General features: G+C 36.2%; 2 protein-coding genes across 2 annotated transcripts in view; one reads left to right on the top strand and one right to left on the bottom strand.

Moving 5' to 3' along the window:
- LOC111861935 (RNA-binding protein Nova-1) overlaps positions 1-8,098 on the top strand; it is a 14,191-nt gene extending 6,093 nt beyond the window's left edge. The window contains exons 4-6 of the mRNA XM_023846912.1: positions 1,602-1,755; positions 4,018-4,242; positions 4,466-8,098. Of these exons, the coding sequence (XP_023702680.1) occupies positions 1,602-1,755; positions 4,018-4,242; positions 4,466-5,325 (1,239 nt within the window). The 3' untranslated portion in view covers positions 5,326-8,098. The remainder of the gene's footprint in view (positions 1-1,601; positions 1,756-4,017; positions 4,243-4,465) is intronic.
- LOC111861988 (probable maleylacetoacetate isomerase 2) lies at positions 5,782-22,500 on the bottom strand. Its single transcript, XM_023846998.2, has 8 exons — positions 22,358-22,500; positions 19,456-19,507; positions 18,752-18,900; positions 17,415-17,492; positions 16,762-16,888; positions 15,571-15,673; positions 15,342-15,491; positions 5,782-8,570 (listed from the first exon to the last, which is right to left on the bottom strand). Exons 1-7 carry the CDS (start codon positions 22,373-22,375, stop codon positions 15,365-15,367), a joined length of 654 nt encoding a protein of 217 aa, XP_023702766.1. The 5' UTR covers positions 22,376-22,500; the 3' UTR covers positions 5,782-8,570; positions 15,342-15,364.

Below are 22,500 nucleotides of genomic sequence, written 5' to 3'. Positions count from 1 at the left end.
ATGAAGTCTGAGCTGTTGACATTATTGTTAAATAAACTGTGAATATGTAAATACACTACTGTTCGCATTGTTCACAGAATGGCCCCCACAAGGAGTCCTTGATATCATAAACACAAAAAATCACCCCATAACTAAATCCTAAACACTGACATAATAATCAGTAATAAAAGTAGAGGTGGTCAAATTGTGTGCTGTGGGGGGGGGATGTAACTCCAAACGTATGTTGCATTCAAGGAGTTTCCAAACAAATTCATGAGACACTAACCTCAGTCTTTTTTCTTCAGTATATCCATACAAATGCTAGAATACCCCAGAATAAAGCTTGAACATGTCTAGTCTTCATTAATTAATGAATATCCTATCCAAGTTTTATTTCAAAACTCAGGACATTCCCTTCCAGTTCATTGCCAGGGAATGGCAGTTTTAATGAGGTGGGCCAGTCATGTTGCAGACAGTTCCCTCAAATCATGTAACTCTTATGTTTACTCAAGTAAGCTATCACAAAATGTTTCCCATTTAACGTGCTTCCTTAATGAAAAATAATAGGCTAAAGAGATCACAATGGTGTATGTCCTCCCATTTCAACTTCAGAACCACTCAACAAGTTTTACAAAACTTGGTGTGAACATTACGCAACTGGAGGCCACTATGCCAAACGTTTTTAAATTTCCTGTAATTAGTAGTAATAACATGGGCACACAAACTTGTGACCTGGCAGCAACACTAGTGCTACTAACTTTAAGATCTTCAAATTATGTACCATGATAGACCTTGAAAAAACATGCAGCTTTTGTTGACATAACATTTTTGTGGCATGTAAAGTAAGAACATGATGGCAGTGAAAACACAGTCTTTAGTTTTCACTGGTGAAAACTAATGAAATATTGGGACTAGATGTGTGAAATTTGGTATGGAAATAATCATAAACATAGCTACACATCATGTAGTTACACAGTGATGGTGCAAAACCTTGATGCTATAGCTTACAAATTTAACATAACTGTGTACAGAATTTGTACCCAAGTTATTCTGCAAAATTATATAAAATGATGATGATGACAACAACGATCATAACAGACAAATAGGACTAGAACTCTATGGAACACAAAAGCAGGCTTCAAGAGTTATGCATCAGAACTCCTTGCCATTTTCTATATTTTAATTGTGTCCTTCAGTCCAGAAGGCCATTTTATTTGAATTAATTTAAAGCAGATGACCAGTGTTGGTTGAAACCTATAGTGTCACATTTTGTTTGTCTGCTTTTAAAAACCTCCTTCAGAAATGAAACCCTGAACATGGTTTTGCCAGAAGACAAGACTCCATACAAGAAATGTTGATCGTTAAAAGTTTCCAGTTGTTCATGACTGGATGAACACTGTAATGATGGAATTTTAATGTATAACATTCTTTTATGTATGTATTTTTGTATAGATAGCTCTCAATAAATCTGACTCATTGTTCAAGAGAAATACTGTGCTGGTGAAACAAGTATATATATACATTAACAGACTTAATTTTGTGACAATATTTACTGTAACATGTAATCTACATAAAACAGTAAAAAAAAAATGGGAGTTTATACAAAGTGACGTCTTGTGCAGGTTAAAATTCTGGTCCCTAACAGCACAGCGGGAATGATTATTGGAAAGGGTGGCAACTACATAAAGCAAATAAAGGAGGAGAGTGGCTCATATGTTCAGATCTCACAAAAAGCGAAAGACCAGACTCTGCAAGAGAGATGCATCACTGTTATTGGTAAGTTGTATGGATCTGACTTACTGTCAGTGATGTTTGTGAATTTCATGTCAAGTGAAGTACACAGACAAACTAGACTGCAAGACCAGAATTTGCATTGAAGAGTAAATTGCAGACAAGCCATCTAGATGAAAAATTTGCATGAAGTGTTCACATGGTTGAGAGCAGATAAATTAGACATATGAGTATCCTCATACTCATGGAAAGAAAATTATATATGCAGTTGTGTGAAATGAAGTGAGAGCATATGACAGGATATTTCTAATGCAGGGGAACTGCATGTAAGTTAAAAACGTTGAAAATAAGTCATGGTGTCAGCAATGACAACTCATGTGGTGAGCTGCAAAATTATTTAAATAATTGAAACGTTGCTGTATGATGTATTACAAATGAAATATTTTCTTGAAGTCTACCCAAATTTTAAAAAATCTAGCCCACTTTAAAACGATGTATGGTGTGTGGTACCCCTGAATGCAAGGGAGTTTAACTGCTCTGTTTGATTCAGATACATTTAATTCTGACACATGTAAGGCAGATACTGCATGAGGACCACTGGTTTTCACTCTGATGTTGCTGCTACAGCATTATCACCACAGTGATCACACACAGCAGAAAGGCTCTCTCCTAACAAAGCTGTGAAATAGCCGTCCTGTTTATGGCATATGGTGACATCATACAGCAGTTCTATCTTATTTGAATACTTTTACAAGTGCTTAAATAGAACCGTAAATTACGCTTTGAGATCCATGATTGCAAACTGCAGGAAGCTGGAGGTCTTCATTCAGTATTAATATATCCAGAGATGTTGTGACTCACAGAAATTATGAATAAATTAGATAGCATAGGAAAAAAGTACTTACTGCAGAAGGGCCATGGACATACTTATAACATCTTAATACTGCACTGATCTTCACCATTAATCCTTTAAAGACTAAATTTCTTCTACATAATATATAAAAATTCAGTTTGTGCCTCACAGGAAACACATATCTTTGCTGCAAAGACCAACCAGTTAACACTGTCCAGAGAAAGTCGTGAGAACCATTCAAAACATGCAAATAAACAATTTGGAAAGAATGCAGTTTCAGTATGTTAGAGCCATGATAGCTCTTTCAGTATACTGAAGGGATATTGGCTGGATGGCTGGAGTTCGATCCCCAGTGGGGACAAGAGATTGTTCTCTACTGCACAATCCAGGCTGGATCTGGAGCTCAGCAGTCTCCTATCCAGTGCATATGCAAGCTCTTTCCTGTACTAAAGCATCAAGGGTGTGAAGCTGACCCACTTACCTCCAGCTAGTGCCAAGGTCAAAAAACAAAGACAACTTTACTTTTACCTTATAAAGGAGTAGTACATACAGACCAAAATGAAAAATTACACTTAAGTAAAATAAGTATAGCTATCTCTGTAACAGGCTGTGAAGGCCCATAGGGTTGTGAGACGTTGAGGGTCCCACATTATCTAGACCAGGCATGTCCAACATGTCGATAGCGGGACGATTTTTGGTTGATCTCATAGGCCTATAAGGAAATTATATGTGAAAAGCATGTAAATTCACTTGTAATGTGATTATATTCAGATTTTGAAGGGAAAATATGTGTTAAAGTAGTCTGTACTTTCAATGTATGTTGCTTTTACAAAAAACATCATGTGTCGTGTTATTTTTACCAATATTTTTGCTTAAAGCGAGGTACGACAATAGGAGGGGGTGGTAGATCACTGCAGTTTTGACACTAAAAAGTCAATCACAACCTGTCTGAAGTTGGACATGCCTGATCTAGACAGTCAGCTCAAAGATGGCGGCAAGGTTGTCAGCCTTACATGCCAGCCGCGCTTTACTCCCCAGGAAAATTATTTAATTAATTCCTGGTACTCATTTCTGTTAGAGGCTGAGTCAACCCCAGGGCCATAGTGCAGCTGGAAGGATTAGGTTAATTGAAAAAAATCCAATGACCTCATTGGGACTTGAACCCACGATGTTCCAGCTTGTAGCATAGTGCCTCAGCCAACTACACTACCTCATACAAAAATAAAGTAAAAATTTAGGGACACACTAATTTATATGGAATATGACTGGTCCTATAGAGATGCACTTAACTGTAACCTCCCCAGCCCCAAAATTTGGGTCACTGTAATTGAAGAATAACAGAGCCATCTGTTTTCATGTATCATCATTTTAGGATTTTATGTGGATGGGTTTTCAGAATTCTATGTTTGTGATATTGACAATGTTGTATTGCATAATGACTGCTTCCATGGCAGGTGAAATGGAGTGCAACAAGAGAGCTTGCCTCATGATCCTGACTAAGGTGGTGGAAGATCCACAGAGTGGGAGTTGTTTGAATGTAAGTTATGCTGACGTGTCTGGTCCAGTTGCTAATTACAATCCTACTGGATCTCCATATGCTAATCATACTGGTCAGCATACACCAGTACAGGCTGGAAGTTTCAATTCATCTCCAAGCTTGAGTTCATCCATCACTGCAGGTAAGTTTGAACTTCAAACATTACTGACTTCTTTGTCTTCCAGATTTTCACAGCTTATCTAGAGAATTCATCCTTCACATTTACTGACCTGAGACTGACCTAATCTTCATTTAGTTAAAAGTAAAGTGACACTTTCAGCTGTGCTTCATTCCATCTGACATTTGTCCACTTTGCCAGTTGTTTTCTTTCTTAATAATGTTCACCGTGTAAATGTTACTTCCAGTTGGTGGGATGCTGCTTAATGGAGGTCCTGCCAGTCTGAATTTGAGTTTGAATCTGGGTAGCCCATCAGCTGGACCAGTTAGTGCTTCAGTCACTGCACAGCTTCTGGATCACATAAAGGTTACATTGAGGAACAGTGGGTATTCAGACCAAGCAACTAGTGAAATCACATCTGCTATGGGTATACTTGCACAGTATGGGATTCTTGGTATGGGACTTGGATTGGCTGGAACAGGAGTGTCATCAAGCAGTTCAAGCAGCCATGCCCTTGTGCCAAGCAGCAACTATTTAGGAGTCAGTCCCATGGATTCCACACCTTCTCAAACAGCAAATGGGGTTGGAAATAACGGCGGTGTATTTGGTCCAATTGGCACAGTGTCTTCAATTGGTACTTCAACTCCAACATCTCGTGGAGGTACGATGGACCGGTTCAGCGAGGGTGGTGCATCCAGTGGTCCATTTGATCCTTTCAGACATCAGTCAAGTCCTACGAACCTTGGCTCACCCCTTTCTCTCAACAATAACTCTTTTGGCCTAGGGACTGGTCAGTCCCTCTGTAAAAGTCCCACTCCTTCAGACCTGAAAGGTGACCAAAACAAAGTTGATCTGGAAATTGCAGAAAATATTGTTGGTGCAATTCTTGGTCCTGGTGGTAGATCTCTTGTAGAAATTCAGCATTTCAGTGGAGCAAACATTCAAATATCAAAGAAGGGCACATTTGCTCCTGGTACTCGTAATCGCATTGTTTCTATAGCAGGCTCACCCAATGCTATCACTACTGCACAGTATCTCATTGAGCAGAGGATTAGCGAGGAAGAAGCCAAACGAGCCAGACATAATGCTCTGGGTATCCTACAGTAAAATAGGTAATTAACACCACATGTGCATTTATTATCCACTTCATCTGTTAACATGTATTTTTTAATGGTTGTTTATCTCATCTGATCTTTGTTGCCACAATTGACTTACCATTAATATTTGCACTAACTGAATCATCACATCAGTCATTGAAGACAAGTAGTATCATCTAATTTGTGGGATGAATTTCCACAGCATCTTTACTGAATCACCTGTTAAAAGTTGTCCTTGTGGCCAATATACGTCCTGAACATTGAATCATTCATTCTAGATCAGTAATAAGTCCTGTATTTGTTATCATACTCCAGCAAACATCATGACATACCTCTAAATGTTGTTACAAAAGAAACTTGACATTAATCATGTGTATTGTAAATACTTCTGATGCAGCATATATCATCACATTTCTATAGCTGGTTTTTCCATGGAATCTGCATTGATTGAATACTTGTATGCTTCATTATATATATACATACATATACATATATTTTCCTGGATTTATTTCATAAGTCCCTAAATGTATAATTTCTAATGATCTGTCAACATGTTAATGATGCTGAAGATGAGTTGGAAGTTCTGATCTTTTTGGAACTGGGCTGTATTACATGTACTTGGCTGTTACATAATATATATATGTACAAAGATTGTACTTCATTGTAGTTGAAATGCATTTTTTTTTTTAAATTTTGATTGGTGATCTTAAAATATTTCATGTGTGATTTATAGTGAAGACTCTTGAGGTATATGAAACTGATGAGCATAAATTATCTTTAACAATAAATTTCCTTGGACATTTTCATTGTATAAATGAAGAACGTCCAAAGAGAGCTGCCTTTTACCCATAGTACATAACTTATATTTGTTCTGTGATAATAACAGCCTGTTCACTGTTAGGTGTAAATTTATATCCCTCTACCCCACTCACTGTCATCCAAGTTGGTTGTTGTGTGATTCTTTTTTCCTTTTTATTTCTCTCTCTTACTAGTCTTTCATAACAATCTAATGAATGGTCACATTTCTGCATAGGGGGTTGGGTTTCATTCTTTCCTTTGTGTAGTCCACTAGATGTCATACCTTTCAAGTCCATACAATTATGGTGATGGGAAGCGAGTGTCTTGCTTCTGTCAGAAAAATGGCGTCCATTTAGCACTTTTGAAAGTAAATTTTGTCATATTCATGTATATAAATAAGATACATTCATTGGTGAAATGTGATATTGTTGTACAGAAACATTCTCATTACCAAGTTACCATGTACACTTTTTGTTGCCTTTGTAATCATATATCATTGTACAATATATTATTTGCAAAATGACTGGAAGTATATTGAAGGTGACGGGTATACCAAGGATTGTTGTGTGGAGAGAGAAGTTATCGCCTATTAAAGGTTTTCAGAGCTATAAGTGATTTTTAATTGTATTGTCAAAGCCTTTTCTGAAAAGAAAAGTAAGTCTGAATGTCAATACATTGGATGTTATTCTGTGTCATTGTGGTGTTGCAGCAAAAAAAGAAAAGTTACTATATAAATTTGATGTTTGTAATGAAATAATAGCATGTTCCTGTAAGTTTGTGCAGTGCAATTATTATTGAGAGAAATTCCTGTATGCCTGGGCATGTAGGTTCATTGGTACATCTCGATTTGACATGATGGGTTAAGTTCCACTGTCTGTGTTTTCATGTTGTCCACAGGTGGCAATGTGATTGTGTATATGTTAATATTTCAAGCCAACTCAAATTGAGTTAAAAATTGTTGTACCTAGAACATAATACAGATATTTCTTCATTGTGAATTGCCATTAAACTCATTAAAGTTAAGTTGTATTCCTACATTAATTTGAGTCATCAGTGCCATATACAGTATGTAGACCACGTGTCACTGAGGGTTGTAGAGCCTAATCCTTCAAATGGGGAGAAATCCCTGATGGCAGCCTTATTAAAATGTTCCATTGTATGCAAAACTACTGAGACATATGCATAGAGAGATATGTCATTCATTTTTGTGTAATTGTGGTAGAACTAGCTGAGTTTACAAACATTACTTCAGTGTTGCTGTCATTTCTTTGAGCAGCACAAAAGAAACTCTTGTTTTAATTTCTTTTCTCCAGTTGTAGTTTAGATCATTCACTTTCAGTACATTTATAAGAATTTTTTAAAATATTCTCATAGTTAATATTCTAAATATAGAGCCTATACATTTTTATGTCTTTCTGCTCTTCCACTAAGGGAAAAGACATCTAAAAATCTTTAAATGACATATTTTGAAGCTTTCTTCCTCTTAAAATTTTAAATAAAAAAGGTTTACAGTGGGTGAGCAAATAAGACAAAAGCTACTAGACAGTTTCATTCAATCAAAATGTAGTAGCAAATCATGGTTCATTCTCAATAAATCCACAGCATAATGAACTGCATATTTCATTAAGCACAACCTAACACTTCCTCTCAAATAGTAATGCCTGGCAAATGCAAATTCATTTCACCTAAATGACACCTCTTTACAGTTACCATGAGACACACTCTTATAAAGTGGTTAAAAACAAATCAGAGCAAAAAAAATCCTAGCAAAGTAAACATTCTAAAAATATATGTCTAATAACTACACAATATTTAATATTTTACTGATTCTACATGTAGTTAACCTAATGTCTAGGCCATGATAATTCCTTGACTTCTGTATCTGTATACATTTACTTATGGACGATAGTTCACAAATGAAATTAAGACAGGCAGGCTTCACAGAATATTAACATTCAAATAAAAATAATTTGAGCAAATTCATTGAAAATCAGCTAAAAAAGGAAGCAGCACCTACTGCCATGAAACAATGACTACTGTAGCTTTTATATCACTTATGCACCAAATTCTTAAAAACAGCCATCTGAAATGTATGGAATTTCCAACAACTAAGAAGCTTTCGCAGATTTCATCTCAAGCACACTATACCACTAATAAAAAAATAAATGAACAGTCTTTGCTAAATGTCAGTATTAGGTGGAAACAGGTTGCAACAATAAAAAGAACAAAATACCACCTAATTTAGTAATTAAATCACAATGGAATATATACAGCACACATGATTAGTAAATGGTTATCTTAGAATATATAATTATATGGACATGACTTGCACAAAAGCTTGTAATCTTAATTTATGGAAGCTGCAATTTGGTAATGTCCACTCACTCTTCTGACTCACTCACTGACACATAACGGCAACATTTGTCAAGTTCAAATCCATCTGGAGTATCTTGATTCCTGTAAGAGATTTCTTCTAATACAAGAAGATTCATTCATTCCTTAAATATTGGTCAGGGCTGCCACTGGATTCAGCAAACATCCTAGTACACTAGTACTAATAAATGTAATAAAACTATCACTTAAAATGTTATGATGAAACCCCTGTTTCACAGTGAATTTGACTTCAAGTCAGTAATCAGTGACTAATTTTCTCCTTTTAATATTTTTCTCAGTTTAGTGTTCAAATCCACTGCTCCCCAAAAAATCTTAAATGGGGGTTTTCACTATAATTCAAAACCTTAAAACACTAAAATGAATACTGAACTGGGATTGACAGATAACCCAATTTATGAAAGGTGCCTAGAAGAAGATGAATCAGCCACACACATCTTACATGATTGTGAGGCCATAGCTCATTTAAAATGTTGTCACCTGGGCCAGTTCTTTATGGAACCAAGTGACTATTATGATGCCCCCATAAATAAAGTCCTACATTTCATTTGAAGTTTAGGATTAATAAAGGGGTAATCAAAGAGGAGGCACAACAGATAACTGAATGTCGTGGTGCATGGGTCGGATTTCATGGCCCACACCTTATACATACAAAATTAATACTGAGAATTTCAATTTAATTCTACATAAGGATCTTCAAGACTTTGTCAGATTATGTAATCTGTACTTCCACTGTATTATGCCTCCAAATACAGTTCATTTCAAGTATGAAAAGTTCGCAAATTTTGAGACAAATATGTAATACAGACTTGTTCACAAATGAAATATTAATGTCACATCTTAAAAAGACAAAGCATTCCTTACATTATAAATATAAATAATCTTACAGGCAAAACACCTTTGATGAATGTCACAGTTCTTCCTCAGGTAAAAGAGTCTATGATATTTATATTTCTAGATAATTTATAAATGTATTTAGTATTTAATTGACTGTTATATTTGTTGTAGATATGAGGAATTTCTCAGTTTATATCTGGCCAAACTTTCAGGGAACAAAAATGAATTAATGTTATTAGGAAAGACTGTTGTGTATATATGTTAAATATGTAAGGCTATATAAAACATTACATCATTTTTGATGGAGTTTATATAATGTTTCTTGCTTTTGTAAGTGCTAATAAAAATTGATTTTTAAAGACTGTTATTACATTGTTCACAGTCAATTTTTTAGACAGACTGACCCAACCATCCATGCTCAACTGTGCCCATCGCCAGAACTTAGTGCCTTAAAATATCACTACATACAGTTATGAGGGTTCAGTTATTAGTACTGGAGTGTGCTAAGGGCATTCTGTTAACTGGGATAACTCATGTAACTGAAATGTGTCTTGAGTATTAAGATGTGTTTGATATTTGTTCTTTCAACACCTGGCTTTTTCAGCTATCCTTTATTAGGGATGACATGAGTTATTCCACTGGACAAACTTCAGTGTTTCACTCTCACAATGCAATATGATACTCAGGAAATATGAGTGAATTTCCCTCTTACTGGATATACACAAAACTTGATATCAGAGTTACAGACAGCAACTTTTATGAACAGTCACTGCCCAAAAGAAATGAAACTAGTGCCAGAACACTTAAAACTCTCAGACTCAAAGGTTAAATTAGCCCGTGAGAAATAGATTACTTATACCATTGCACAAATTGTTTCTTTAGAGAGCCAATCAGAAATGAGATTTTGTATTTTGTGAACAATGGCTTCAAACTGCAAGTGTGCTGAAGAGAAAATCCACTAACAACTGACCTGTTTCCACCTGTATTTCAAACTTGTTTATGATAGGATATGAAACTTACATGCTCCACATTCTGAATGCAGCATTTAGAAATTCTAATAACTATGCTGTTTCAAATAACTTTAATACCTAATTAAGTGTGAACTCGAAGACTGTGCATTAACATGAGGGCAACCTTGGGCATTATCAAGTACATCTTGCCACTGTGTATGGTCATATTCCATCAATGAAATTAAATAAACAAAGGTGTTCTTTTTTGACAATCCGTCACCTCCCATGTTGTTAAAGCATTTGTCTGTCTCATAACTCAGACAGAACTCCATTTCTACTGGACAGATTGAACTAATTAATTTGAAATGTACTATATTCCATTTGAGGATGGTTAATTAAATTGAAATTTCATAATTAATCTTGATGGATTACTGGCACCCAACTACAAACTTAACTATTCCATTAATTAAGGTCTGAAGGTAGTTCCAGCATTACTGTGGCACTCAAACAAGACATCTGATTTAAGCATAATTAATGGTTGCAATAAAACCATTAAATCGTAAAATTCTCAATATTGCAAAATATACCACTCGGATTGTAACTTCCCCCTCACCCAAGCTGAAACCTGAGATGAAAGGGATGGCCATGGTTGTGTTATGGTTTCCAATTAGTGAGCATTAATTACAAGTTCAGCCGTTACCATATGAAGTGTGTTACTTCATGCAGTACATAACTTTGTCTTTTGAATCTTGACACTTGGGCCAGTCTCATCTAGCAATGTTAAAATATTTATCTCATGTAAGTGTGTTGCAATAGGCTTTTGCATCTTCTGTCTTACTAATAATACTTAATCTTGCTTGATGTATTCAATCACAAATGACCAATACCTGCCAAACGTTCTAGTTTTAAGAGGCAAATTTTTATTTAAAAACTGCAACGAATGCTATCTTTGAGCTCAATTTGTTAACAATTTTGGTGATGATTCACCTCACTTTGAATTTAGTTCTACCTTATTAGTCTGCAGTCTGAACATCCCTAAATTAAACCAAACCAATTTAAATTTAAAATGTGTGTGTGTGTTTCCCTCTATTCAGCAAGCGTAATGAAAATTCCAAAAAGGAATGCTAAATATTCAGACCTAATTAACATACAGCAAACATTTACCAGTACTTCTGTTGCATACTTTTAATCAAGAACTTATTTATAAACTAGGAAGCCCCATCACTACTGATGAACTATCCATACAAAACACAGACACATCAGAGGAACTAAAGTATAAATTGTCATATGCAGCGGCAGCCCTGTATTTTATTTTGTCCAATGTCCTGGCACTAACTACCACATTATTTCATCTCAGGGTTGTTGTTTAATGTAAGATCCATTCTTACACCAGTATCATGAAATTACAGCGAAACCTCAATTTTGCACTTCTGAAGGAGCCACTTAAAATATAAATCAAGGAAAGTGTAAACTCAGAAAAATGTGGGTGTTTTATACCTGTGCCAAACCATTAAACAAAATATATATATATGTTTGAAAACAATAACAATGTGAATTCAAATACACTAACCTACATATCATTTTACTCTTTTAACCAGTAGAACACTCATCTTCCCCCCCCCCCGCAGCTCTGTAACACGTGGCTCAAAAAACTTAATATAGAAAGATATGCCTATTTTGCTATGACAAACTTGAATATGGCAGAAATGTTTCTCAGCGTTCTCTGAAACAAAATTCTGCACATGTGAATAGGGTACATTTCCACTGTCATGACTCAAAAAATGAAGTGCACATTAAGCAAAACCACAGCTTTCAGGACATGTACAATCACCTCCAATTTAACACTTCTTATGGGCATTTGGCCAGAAGCTGATGAAAAGTGTGAAAAATCAAGAAAAACGTAACAAGAGAAAGTGCAAAATTGAAGTGTCACTGCAATAAATCTTTTTCAAAAACTCCCTCATGCAGACTATTATGTAAAAAAAAGTCTACATTCTCTGCCTTTAAAATGAAGTAGTAATTATAATTTAGCAAAACTTGATCAAATATTCATTCCAAAGAATAAGGAATCTTTCAATTCATCTCATAATATGAAATAGCACTGCTAAATGTCAATATCATATTTCAACAATTGGTGTATGTACAAAATTATCAAAATCAAACAGCAACCCTGCACTGCTCTATAAGTTCAGTGACACATTCAGAATTACAAGTACTTAATGCAAATGGAATTAGCAGTATTTTTAACTGCTCAGTGGTGTTGCATCATGGTTTATAAAAGAGGGAAATGTTTTATTTTGTACTTTTGGACAGTCACTTGCTTAGTATTACACCACAGACTAATCTGAAAACACTCTAACATACCTTGGGCACTATGCAATGTTGGTAACATTCTTACCTTCCTAAAAACGATTCTGAACAAGTACTAGGTGTCAAGGATTCTCAAACCAGTGCTCACAACCTTAGCATGAGTTGCAAATGTCATGATAGTTAAAACGAATTTAAAGGCACCATGTAATCCAACCAGTTCTTTAATCAATAAATGATCACATGCTGAATATCTTTCAGCCCTTAGGCCATCTTCAGATTGATAATAAAACTGTAACATTTCCTTTTTTAACTGTTTGAATGCCCCCAAAGTTGGCCTATAGGTTTAAATGTGTTGAGCATATGATCACTTACTGATTAGGAGACTGGTTACATAATATGGTGCCTTCAATGTGAATAGTTCAATGGCAGTAATGACATCCAGACAGTGGAATCCCAATTTAAGGTTTTCACTCAATTGTTCATTTTTGGCATCCCTGCAAAAGCCCCATATACATGATGCATAAATAAGAGTCTTAAATGTTTCTGAATGTAGGGTTTTACTTGCATTTAATGGATGAAAACTCAGTCTCTACATGAAGTCTGTACTGATTTCGTATTTATGCTAAACAGGAGGGCTATATTTTTCCCAACTCTGGTTTCTGCATATTACTTTTCACTCAATGTCAGCATCTGTCATTGGCTGGTCAGCTAGCGAACAATACACATGTGCATATACTGACCTTGAGTAACTAGCAGGTAAGACCCATGCTACATTGCATCTATGGTATATTCTTGGAAGCTGCATTAACAGTTCTGTGCTGCACATTGTTTGCAGTGTATGTATATACCAACCAGTGTTAAAAACTGGTATATCTGCATTTAAATTGCATAACAAATACATATACAGTAAAACTTGGTTATAGCAACATCGGTTTCTGCGACACCTTGTCTATTGCGTCAAATATTCAATGGTACGAACTAATTCCTCATAAAGCAACTGTTTTTATACCTTGCTTAGTACGACATGCACAAATGAATCAACCTCGTATGTAACGTCATTTTCATTTCTGAATTTCTCTGATATCGTGGGAAAGTTTGATGTGTCTGCCCACCCTCACTTTCTCTACTTGCTGACGTGACTGTCCTGGAAGAATACGACCACAGGCTGCAAGAGGACGCGGCAGGTTGTTAACTGCATTCCTTTCCTAGAAGCTTGCCTAACAGGACCTCACATTGTCTACTTACCCTATAGTGTTCCTGCCTAAACCCAGAGAAGTGCAGTAGCGAAAACATGGCAATGAAATGGAAAGTTTTAAGCATTGAAGAGAAAGTTAAAGTGATTCGTGAAATATTGTATGTATTGTCAGTGAAAAGCGCTGTAATATGTCTTTGATATTACACATTTGGGCAATTCCACGTTAATGCTACGTTAGTCTGTACTTAACTACGTATTTCACTAAGAAATGCAACATTTTAACTCGGTTTTGGTAGATTTTTACGTGACTAACATAAGGCTACTGTGGAAGTGCTCATTTGAGTTACGACGACATTCGTTTATAACGACACTATTTTTAGGTCCCTTTGATGACGTTATAACCAAGTTCTACTGTATTTTTTTCTGCATGCGTAATTTCTGTGCATCACTTAGCAACTTTTAAAAGAGAATTAGTAATGGCAAACAAGAGGAAGAACCTGGTGACAGCAAGAAACTGATGTGGTCAGCAAAGTAGAAGCATGGGACACTGCCACCTAAAAGGACACCTTTTCGAACTGGGATTGACAGACAATCCCATTTGTGAAAGGTGCCTGAAAGAAGACGAATCAGCCACACATATTCTATGCGACTGTGAGGCCATAGCGCATTTAAGATTTTGTCACTTGGGCCAGTTCTTTATGGAACCAAGTGACTACTATGACACCATAAGTAAAGCCCTGCAGTTCATTCAAAGTGTAGGATTAATAAGGGGTTAATTAAAGGGGAAGCACGATAGATCATTGTTGGTCGTGGTGCAAGGGCTGGATTGTGGCCCACCCCTCATACATACATACATAAAAGTAGAAGCACATCTGAATGTTCCATACACTGAAATGACAAAATGTCTTTGGACTCAATCCATGTCAAGGAAAATTATGCTTTCAAAAGAGAAAATCACAGATGCAGGATTTAATGTGGGGCAGAGACCAAAAATTGAAAGAACATGAATCTAGGAGCTTAGAATGAATTGAAAAAGATACTGCTGGAATGTTTCTAACAAACATGTTCTTTATTCTTATTTGTTCCTTAATGACCTTTGTCATGTATATTTCTTTATTCTTTTATTAGATTGAAGGAAATATTTGGTGTGAATACTGAAGCATAATTTTCTGCTCAAATTTCACATAACCCCCATTTAAGAAACTTCTCGATTTAAGAGACAAAAATCCCATCCCAAAGGCATACCTTAACTGGGGGTCCACTGTCTTTACTTTCTCATATATCTTCATGGCATAGCACTTAATTAGTTAATACTGAACAGACAATTTAACTCCTTAGTAATAACACAATACAGCAGAATGTCTAAACATAACAAACACTAGCACTGTGATGTCTTTCAACACACAATAAATTGTGGTACAATTTAAGAAAAGAGATGTTACAATAAAACTTAATCAGAGAGCAATCCCCTTCATGAAAGAGTTGTGAGACTCCAACAGTTTGAGAAACCTTGCTGTATGGAAGTCCACTCAACAATGTTCTCACATATTTGTTAGCTGTGAAGCCCTTTACTTTGTGGCTTCAGGAGGGCAATCTGGTTGATTAGACGGATGGGCTGCACGGAATGCCGGGTGGTTTTCAAGCTCACGATCAATCCTCAAGATGATAGGGAAAGGTCGTAAGTCCACGTGGAACCTATGAACAAATAATCAGATAAAGCATCATACACAGAAGTTAGATGATACACCAACAAAAAACAATGTCCATGGCTTACCTTCGAGCATTGAACACTTGTGGAATGAGGCAGCAGTCAGCAATTGATATTTCATCACCAACACAGTATTTTCCAGCACATGCAGATAACAGTTTCTCCACCGCTGGACAGAAAATAAATACTCCTTAATGCATCAAATTAATGTTGTGCTTTTAGTGTATACCAAGTACCTAGTAAGCTTATAACAAAACCACTTCTCAAAAGCAAGACACTGAGTTTGACACAATGTACTGAAGGGCCAAATTAGGCATTAATGAGAAACATGACCATCTTAAACACTTATTATGTGAAACTTTCATGCAAATTTGAAAATCATTCAGAAATGTTCATATCATCAATAAACCTGATGTTTTAACATTCTATAGAGATAATGTGTGGTAATTTTCGAATAAATCCCATATTCAAATCAATCAGAAACATTTATGATCAAAGTGTATGGAATCAGCTGTCTACACTAATCTCTAATTAGCTCCTCATCCATCTTACAGTATTCAAAATCCACAATCAAAAATGTATTAATGTCATTCCTCTTCAGCTTGCCTTCAATTAGCATCTAATACAATTCTTTTTCCTTATAATGTACACATAGGAATATAAAATTCATGGCCAACAGGTACATCTGTATACCCACGTCACAACACACTTACTGGCATTGCCAGAATCTCTTCAAAGTGGACCCTCTGTGTGATCACAGAAAGTTCCAACACCACCTTACAACATATGAGGAGCTACAGACAAAGCGACAGGCATCATTTTCACTTTATGAAACCCAGGTGTGCAGGAAGTGTAAAGTTGTCAAATCTCAAGCTTGATTTTGTCAGCCCACAGTACTTTCTCACACATATATTACATATATGAGAAAATAAATAGGAGGGAGACAGCTTATTTTACAAAGACCTATTACCACATGCAATTTCAGGATCCCACACTAAGTGACACAACAGTCACTGGCTCAAAATATGAAAGAAGGGGAAAATGAACAAACATAATGTGATCTCATAAGCCTAATTCTTATTTTTAAGAAAGGAAAGCATGCTATAAACTGCAACATTTCTCCATCAGATTTAATAATAACAAACAATTAAAAAAAGAACACTGGCAGACTGCATTAAGAGGTTGTGACATCCGACTTGTCTACAACTGCATAAATTTAAAATTGTGGGAACTTTTACTGCTCACATGACAACCTACCTCGAAAACCTCTGTTGATCCAGTGTTGTGCCCATTCTTTTTTCTTCTCCTCACCAACATATATAAGAACAATAAGGTTCTGCAAAGGCTGAATTCCAGATGCAATCACTTCACAAATTTCTCGGACCTAGAGAAATAAAAATATTAGTATGCTCCTTTTGCTATTAGATGTAAAGCACGCCAGGAACTTCACCAACAGAGTGTTCCCTAGGGGGGGAACACTGAACAAGGACGATGTATTTACTCCAGTAATTTTCCCAAAGAAATCAAACCCAGGACCTCCTGGATATGAAGCTGAGTGCCAAGCAATCAGCTACAATATTCAGTCGCTGATCTAAGACACACAGCATGCTGCAAACATCACAACAGCAACAAACAAGGATGTGTTATTCCTGTAGTAATTTTCCCAAAGAAACAGAACCAAGGAATTCCAGGATATGAAGCAAGGGCACTGCACACTCAGCCATCATATTCATTCCATGAAAGGTTCAGATGTCCTTCTTTATATCTGTCTCAATTCTACAGGACATTAAATTAGTTAGAAGACTATGACAAGCATGGAGGAGGCTCTAACCTAAGAACAACCCACCCTGGTGAAGTCGCAACACATTAACATCAATTAATGAGGCTAATGAAACTGAAATTATTCATACCTTAGCTCTCTTGTGAACATCTTGTGGCATGAGGGGTCTAGAAGGCCTAGTTTCTTCAAGATAATGCATAATACTGAGCTGAAAGGATTACATAATATACAATTAAAGCCATGCAATATATACACAGAAACTCTGAAATTATAAGCCATCCAGTGTAAACAAGTTTAATATAAATAATTATTTATATGGCCTCACATGTTGCAGTACTTCGGATACAGCTTTAGAGGCTTTCCAGTAAAAGAAAGTTGTTTTACAACTGCTGTAGATCTTAATACAATCACAACCTATACAGTCATAAATTATAAAATAGGTTAAAGTCGTCGATGTTCAACTTTTATGTTGCTGCTTGTTAATATGTATGGCCATATAAAACTGAATTATTTATATTAAAATTGTTTGCACTGTATTGTCATTTCAAAGTTAATTTAAGTGTACACGCAAATATGTCTCATGTTACAATATACATAAAACTTTATGGAACCTAGAAATATCCTAGATCTTTCATAAACGTGTATGAAACTCCATATTCTGAAACAGGAGCACTGCAGGCATGGTCATTCACACTGAATGCACATTCTTCATTGGCCGTATAGAGAAACATAACCATGAGCAAAGCATAGGTATCTTAAATAGTATTCTAGCAACTAACTGTTGCAGCCACCATAAAATGCATTTTCCTGCCTTCTTCATAGAATCTGGACGTAAATCACAATCCTGATGCCACAACATGAAAACTGAACTTTACTCTTTTCTGTGTTCTGTAGAGGTTAGTCCCATCTTGATATAGGAATCCTTATCACACCCCCCAAAAAAAGAAAAAAGACCCTCTTGCACAAAACCCTGTACTTTCAAATGAGGTAAAAATCAGATTTTGGAAGCTCTTATGCTCAAACCCAAGAATAAGTGAGACTACTTAAGAATAACTATCCAATGCATATGAAATCCAGAAATGAACTGTCCAAGAATTTTCTCGGCTACAATTACATACATAACAAAATCTCAGTACAGGAAGCTCAAGATGAAACAATACAAGCATCCACATATAGGATTACTACTGTAACAACACTTCATGGGTATGCCAGTATTCAGCAAGTCATGTGCACTGAAACGAGCATCTAAAAGTAAAATGTAAGTAACATTTTAGCTTATATACATCTGATCACATGATTTTCTATCACATTCTAGCCAATCACACGTTTCCAAAAGGTTCGGTAAGCTGTATTCAATTAAAAAAAGCTGAGTCATCATTCAATACTACTTCATTTTTGTTAAAAAGAAACATACTTGTTATTAACTCTCTGAACCACCAACAGATTTAACATTTGACCATCACTTACCGATTCCACTAATGTATGCCCATCAATATGAAGAGCGGGCACTTGTTCCATCGGATTTATTTCACGATATTCATTGCAGTGCTGCTCACCACCAGCCTTAATCAGACTTACAGGTTTGATGTCATATGGTATCTCCTTCAAGTTCAGGGCTACATGCAGACAACAAAATTATTCTGTGTTTGTATAACAGTTTCGTTATCATATCTTCTGTTTCCAGTCATACTGAATTATATGTCACTGACTGGAGATATTATGTACTGACAACAAGAAATTTAAATTGTAGATTTTAAAAATTAAAAATTCTAAATTATATTGACGAGTGGATATTAGCAGAAATTATAATATAACTGACAAAATCAGCAAAGGGATTCTGGTATATTGGGACTGATTGAATCGAAGCAATGACAATTTAGAAAGCTGGTGTTTTTAAGTTTTAAATTATGTGCAGTATGACAGCTACGTAAGTGAAATAAACCTGACGATGGCCAGTTACGGCTGAAACATGTAGTGTAAAAGAAGAAAGACAAAGAACTACAATAAACTGTTGCATTTACAACGGTGTTTATATTATACATATAAAAATATATATATAAACTGCAAGGGACTAGAAACCAAACTGTCAGACTGCTTAGTCATATGCATCAGTAGGACTGAGAATAACAAATCGTAAAGTTATAGGCAAGTATGGCTGGCAATGTACTCACCTATTCTAACACGCCATGAACAAGAGCTTCTCCAATATGAATACAAAACTGGCTGTAACACACAGAAAAAAGTTTAACAGTACAAGTAATATTCATAATAAAAATGATTATGCATGTATCTTCACGAAAGATAGAGGGGTGGATAGAAGTGACAAGAAGATGAGGAAGAAGACTTAAGAAGATGCTATATGACCTTGGGGACAGAAGAGGATACTGTCATTTGAAGGAGAAAGCTCTAGATCGCATTAAGTGGAGGAATTGTTTTGGAAGAGACTGTGGACCTGTCGTCTGACAGATTACTGATGATGATGATGATGTATCTTCACGTTTTGTAATTAGAATAGAGGATAAAATCTTAAAGAGATAATACACCCTTTTACCGGGTAATGTCTCAGTTCTTGGGAATAGTAAAAACAAATCATACTAAATGAAACAAGGAGAGCAAACTCATGAAACACAAACATATTCTTATTTTCTAGTCTTCCTTTCAAAAAGCTAATAATTAAAGTAAATATATTACCAGCCATTTTTCATTACTGCAAACGTTGCTCTCTTAGTTTACACTAAGAACAGTATCTGGACATCACAGAGATAAATAAGTAAGGTAAAAGATAAAGGTAAAGTTATCTCTGTGCTTGACTAACTGAGCACCATGCCATGAAGAAGTTTGGGGTCGTGGAAGTATAGTCCCACTTTTCTTGACCTCAGCACTATATGAAGGTGACTGGTCACTTTCTTGCTCCAGATACTTTACCCCTACGGAAAGAGCCCATGGTACCCACTGGATATGAAGCAGAGTGGGCCCGAGTTATCTGGATGTTGTGGAGTAGAAAAAAAAAAATCTTGTTCCCACCGGGAAACAAACCCCAGCCTTCCAGACCATAGCCTACTACTGCCTTGATATGTTAAAAAATTACATAACAAGGAATATTATTACATTTAAGGTTCTCACTGTCATTAGTATTAAGATTATGGTCTTTGGGGATATAGTAATCTGGTATCTCAGTAATCAGAGATTTAGCAATTACATCCCTACCATGGATGTTGGATTTGTGAAGCTCGCGCCAATCAGTTTTTGTGGAAACACGGTCTTCAAAATGAATATTCAGTTCTGCTGTCACCTGTGCTGCAGTAGTTCTGCGATTTTTCGAAACAATCCTTCTCAATGTATGACAATCTTCTTCTGTCAATGTTGATTTCTGCCCACTGCTCATCTTTGCTAATGTTGTCTTCCCATGATTCCTGTATGCCAACATAACCTTCGAAATTGCTGCTCTCAATACTCCTAAGAATGTGGCAGTCTTGTCACAGATGGTCCAGCTAAGGCAGCGTCTACATGAGCACACAAAATGTGTCCATTGTAACGAATATAATGACGTCCGTTGTAGAAATAAACAAGACAGGTGAATGCTACACTTTCTTCTGGCTCCATTGCAGACAAAAAACTATGCACTGCATTCTGTAACTGTGTGGTGTTCTCAGCAATGTCCGTCATAAAGTACGTTCGTTACAACAGATGCATTTTGTGCACTCGTGTAGACGCAGCCTAAATGTGCACCAAGGATCTTTCTTCTACCAAAATTGAACAAGTCTCCCATTTTCCGATTCTTTCACATGGACTGTCACTCAACACAATCATTAATGCACTGACACACGCACTACAAAATGTAAACAAATGAAATAACAGTATTGCCAACTGAAGTTCTTTCAATGAAATCAACACAAACAAATTATATTCCTCAATTTCTTAGTGTTCCTATTATTCTGTCCACCCCCCTGTACATTCCTCTGTCTACAAATGTGCTGGAAGAGGGATGATATCCACAAAACTTCTTCAGATGAAACCATCCAGTTACTTCCATGTCAATGATGTTTCTTCTGGCTCCCATGACCATGTAATCAAAAATCAACCTGAAATACTAACTATTCTTAGTTCGATCCCTGGTATGGTCACGTGGGATTTGTGGTGGACAAAGTGGCGCTGGGGTGGGTTTTCTCCGAGTACTTCGGTTTAGCCTCCCAATCTTCATTCCACCAAATTCTCCATCAACATAATCACCCGGAGCAGGCTACAGTGGGCCATTCAGTGGCCGCCATGCCCAGTGGACCCAGTTGGACTCCACCCCCCACTAAGCAAAGAAAAAAAAATAATTTTATACAAAAATAAATACACCAAGTATCAATAACAAACATGCCCAAATCAATTCCGAAAGATAACAGCAAACTCATTTCATGGGTTTGGATATACTGAATTTTCTAATACAGCGGAAATAAACACAAAGACCACAAAATGTGATTAACGTATCATAAATTCACAGCTCAAGGAGGGGACATTTCTGTCAGTGTAGAAGCATGCCGCAGAACTCAGTTTCAATTCCCGACAGGAACAAAGGCTGTTCTCTTTTCAACTGAGTCAAGACCGGCTCTAGGGCCCTCACTGCCACCTGTCGAATGGGTATCGGGGAGCCTTTCACGGGGATAATGTAGCCGATATGCAAAAGTAACCACTCACCTCCATTTAGTGAAGTTTAAGATGTTATTAATGCGTAGAGCTATACTTCCATTCACCTACGTCTTCGTTGCGTGGTGCTTAATAAAGCAAAGATACTTTATCTTTTTACCTGTTACATTCACGGCTAAATTTCCACTTTTACGCACTTTATACTATGCTGTCAACACAGTTAAAGGAAAATTATTAAATTCTTCTGGATATCTGAATTATGAATTCGAAAAAACAAATGTCACAAAATTTGAATCCTGACAGGCGAAAAGCTGTTTTAACTACTGTCTGACAGAAAGCTCCCAATAACGACTTCACTAATACGCGGCAAAATGTTTAGAGAACACTGTCCCACCACTGTAGAAATAAAATAGTTCTGCCCACAGAGAAAACATTATTTACCTTGCCTATTACAGACATATTTTCTTCAACGTATATTTCAAACCTGTTCAGGGTGTAAAAACGTTTATCTTTTACTATTAAGGTACAACAGTTACTACGGCCAGACGCCTCTTTTATATACACTTTCCTCTTGCTCGGCGCAA

This window comes from Cryptotermes secundus, unplaced genomic scaffold, assembly GCF_002891405.2.
Source record: "Cryptotermes secundus unplaced genomic scaffold, Csec_1.0 scaffold181, whole genome shotgun sequence".
Taxonomy (NCBI): Eukaryota; Metazoa; Arthropoda; class Insecta; order Blattodea; family Kalotermitidae; genus Cryptotermes; species Cryptotermes secundus.
The sequence above is the reverse complement of the archived record's forward strand: the minus strand, read 5'-3'. Positions and strand labels throughout refer to the sequence as shown.